General features: G+C 42.9%; 1 protein-coding gene across 1 annotated transcript in view; it reads left to right on the top strand.

The window, feature by feature from the left end:
- Positions 1-681: 681 nt before the first annotated feature.
- Positions 682-4,124, top strand: part of LOC119416737 (oxysterol-binding protein-related protein 2) — a gene marked incomplete at its 5' end in the record, with an annotated part of 57,863 nt that continues 54,420 nt past the window's right edge. The window contains 4 exon segments of the mRNA XM_037683923.1: positions 682-789; positions 869-958; positions 1,036-1,162; positions 2,495-2,614. Of these exon segments, the coding sequence (XP_037539851.1) occupies positions 682-789; positions 869-958; positions 1,036-1,162; positions 2,495-2,614 (445 nt within the window).

Raw genomic sequence — 4,124 nt, 5'->3', positions numbered from 1 at the left:
GCTACGTAGGAGAAGGATCCGGGTACTGAAATGGCCAGCCTGCAGTCCAGATCTTTCACCTATAGAGAACATTTGGTGCATCATAAAGAGGAAGGTGCGACAAAGAAGGCCCAAGATGATTGAACAGTTAGAGGCCTGTATTAGACATGAATGGGAGAGCATTCCTATTTCTAAACTTGAGAAACTGGTCTCCTCTGTCCCCAGACGTCTGTTGAGTGTTGTAAGAAGAAGAGGGGATGCCACACAGTGGTAAAAATGGACTTGTCCCAACTTTTTTGGGATTTGTTGACGCCATGAAATTTGGAAACAACAGATATTTCCCTTAAAATGATACATTCTCTCAGTTTAAACTTTTGATCTGTGATTTGTGTTATATTCTGAATAAAATATTAGATGTTGGCACCTCCACATCATTGCATTCAGTTTTTTTTCACAATTTGTTATGTGTCCCAACTTTTTTTGAATCCGGTTTGTACATCAGGGGACATTGGTGTACATTAGGGGACATCAGGGGACATTGGTATGCCGGCGCTTGTCCTGATAGTCTTTGTTTCAGTATTGTTGTGGTGACTGAACAGTGGTATGGTTTCTCCTGGGTTTGATTCTTCAGAGCTGCTTGTCGCAGCTTCAGACTGATTCATTTCCAGCATGTCAGATTGTGTCTCTGTGATTTCATCTCAGGCATGAAGAGGTGTACACATGGACAAATCCAATGTGCTGTGTGCACAACGTCATTTTGGGAAAACTCTGGATTGAACAGTATGGAACGGTGGAGATCATCAACCACAGGTACTCTCACTGATACTCCACCTTTGGATCTTTGTGGACCAGACACTACTGATGACTCATGTTTACCATGACTCCTCAGCACCGGAGACAAGTGTGTTTTAAACTTCAAGTCTTGTGGGATGTTTGGAAAAGACCTTCACAAAGTGGAAGGTTACATCCAGGACAGCAGGTGAGAGCCCAGCAGCTCAGCATCAAGTGGACCTGATGGCCTCGTCTCTGAACAACTCTCATTGTTGTTTCAACCAGTAAGAAAAAGCGGAGTGTGATCTATGGAAAGTGGACCGAGTGCATGTACAGTGTGGACCCTAAGCTATACGAAACGTACAGGAAGTCAGAAAAGAAGCCCAGCAGCGACTCCAGGAAGCTGAAACAGGTGAGGACGACTTCAGGTGTCTGCTGAGATGAAATGTCCTCCAGATGTTTTACATGTGACTGAAACGCCATCTTTTCTTTTCACAAAAACACAGTGGCATCAAGGTAAGGTTAATGTGTTTAGTGTACTGCTGTCCACTTAGGTTCAGAGTGTTGTGAATGATTAGATCAGCACTGAACCATGATGTCTTCAATAGAGCCTGACCGATATGGAAATTTTGGCTATCACCAATACCAAAATTGGGAGGATTAGTCGACCGCCGATAAACAATGTAATGGCTGAAATTTGTTTTGTTTTGTCCTCCCCCAAGAATCTCAGTAAACAGTGAGTAGAGCAGAGCTTGTTTATTTAGCACAGCTGTTAGCAACCATGAAGCTAAGCTAATAGGCTTTAATTAGTCCCACTGAGCTGCCTTTTGTTCAAAGACAGTAATAAGTTTATCACGTAAGTTACATAAATGAGGTGATAAGTTCATAGTTAATAATTAGTTTTAAGTAAATTCATGCTAAAAACTGTTAAAATATTTTGGGATTGAATTCCAATCAGAGTGAGACTTCTAATCTTTGTCATGTTGTATGTGCAGCACGTGAGGTAGTGAGTCCTATCGCCACAGAACAATCTTTGACGTCTTCTCCGGTAAAACGAGCTTCAGAAAATAAATAGGAGAAAACAGCTCATACACGCTAAATGTGTCCCACATGCTGGTGCCTTGGGAGTTGTTAGTCTTTTTACAAATTCATAAATAAAAGATCTTCAGTAAAATCAAGAAAGCAAGCCTTGTCTGAGGACTTTGTTTTATTCACTGTCTAGCTTCACAGTCACGTGTTGAGGACAGCGTGCCCACACTACCATTAACTTGCTAACTTGAGAGGCACAAAACTAACAACAAACAGGTTGGACGATTGAAGAAAATTTATTATTGTGGACATTTCTTAATTTACACAACAGTTGAAATAAACTTAACATGTTCTGTTCAGTAAAATACTCCACACAGTAGTTCTCCCTGCTTCGTCTGTGCTGAATGTTAAAGTGAAACTTAAACGAACGCCATGACTTGAAAGTCTTCATGCGTCCTCTTCTGGATACATTGTACAATTACAGCTGGTTCCAACATTTTAGGGGTTAAAATTGTAAGTGTTTATATCAGCTAATAATGGGACCATTATCGCCGATACCGATAGGTTCCCAAACATCTATATCGGCCTAAATTATCAGCCCTATCGATATATCGGTCGGGCTCTAGTCTTCAATTGCCTGTTGGGTTTGTGACAGCTGCAGTTCTAGGGATCACCTGTTGAACTCGTGGTGTTCTTCATCTGGATCTGTGTGTAGGAGCGAAGCTGCGAAGGTGAGGAGGCTGACGACCTGCCAGACGTTCAGGAAACTGTGACTGTGATACCAGGAAGTGCCTTATTGTGGAGGGTCACGCCACGGCCGGCTCACTCAGCACAGGTTAGTGTCTGAAAATAAGACATTGTATGAAAAGAGTTGTTATAATCCTGCGATGGTTCTGTCAGAACATGAAATATGGACAAATTCTGGAGGTGCAGTTTATTTATCAGCACTAGAGCTGGGCGGATGAATCCTCATGAAGCGTTTGAGGCTTCTTCCTTTATGAACCAGAGAAAGATTCAAAGTGTCATGAGTGACTTCTGCTGCTGCACTGCAGCTACAGCAGCCTCCAACATAATGCTTCATTCAAGCTCCACAGAAAACCAATAACATCAGATTTCAGCAGCTCATTGTCCACATGAAACATTTTAAAATGCCATTTTTTCAAGTCTGAACGTTTTGTGCTACTTAGAATGATTTGAAACATGATTTAGATTGAGGTATTTGAAGGATTGACTGACGGTGCAGGTTGCTGGTACCACCATGTTGGGTAGGTGATCAGAAGGATCATCAGAACATGAATTTAATGTAACACATAAAACATATTTATATTCAACAATGTGCAGTTGTGTTAAGAGACAGCAGCAGTCCAACCAGATCAATCGCTATTTTTGGTGGAAATCATTTTACCACTTGGTAAGTAATTTACTGGTAGGTGATGTCGTAGAGTAATAGAAGCCCAACAGAACCAGCATTCAGTATGTTCTCGTTCCTGAGTCTGTGTGACTGAATAATTAAAAGGAGGCATGTTCCAGTGTGGCATTCAACTACTGAGATCATTGTTTCTGTGGAATCAGGTGGTCTGTACCTTATCTAAGGATGAACCAAAGCATGCTGTACGTGCACTTCTCTCTTAAAACCTCACAACAACGGTAGTTCAGCAGAACAGCGTACTTTGATTCAAACGTTGATTGGAGAGGGAAAACTTGTAAAGAAGTGCAGAAAATGATTTTCTGCTTAGCTAAAATGATTGCCAGTTATTTAAAATGGAAAGTAAAACCAGAAAGACGTGGACGATAATGAAAGACTTCCATTGAAGAAGAGCCTGAACGGAAAGACTCATCAAGTGATGTGCTCCAGGGTGATCGATGAAGGTCTGAAGATAACGGTGAGGATTGTGACAGTTAGAGGACGCCTGAGTGAAGCTAATCTACCGGCAAGAAACCCACGCAAAGAAGTCCCTGCAAAGAAGCCCCTGCAAAGAAGCCCCCGCAAAGACACCCTCACAAAGAAGCCCCCCGCAAAGAAACCCACACAAAGAAGCCCCCGCAAAGAAACCCACACAAAGAAGCCCCCCGCAAAGACACCCTTGCAAAGAAGCCCCCAAAAAGAAACCCACGCAAAGAAGCCCCCGCAAAGACACCCTTGCAAAGAAGCCCCCAGCAAATAACCCCCCACAAAGAAACCCATGCAACGAAGCCCCCGCAAAGACACCCTCACAAAGAAGCTCCCGCAAAGAAACCCCCACAAAGAAACCCATGCAACGAAGCCCCCGCAAAGACACCCTAGCAAAGAAGTCCCCACAAAGACACCCTCACAAAGAAGCCCCCGCAAAGAAACCCCCACAAAG

Source organism: Nematolebias whitei, chromosome 11, assembly GCF_014905685.2.
Source record: "Nematolebias whitei isolate Nwh7 chromosome 11, NemWhi1, whole genome shotgun sequence".
Lineage (NCBI taxonomy): Eukaryota > Metazoa > Chordata > Actinopteri > Cyprinodontiformes > Rivulidae > Nematolebias > Nematolebias whitei.
Note: the sequence above shows the minus strand (reverse complement) of the source record. Positions and strands in the feature narration are given on the sequence as shown.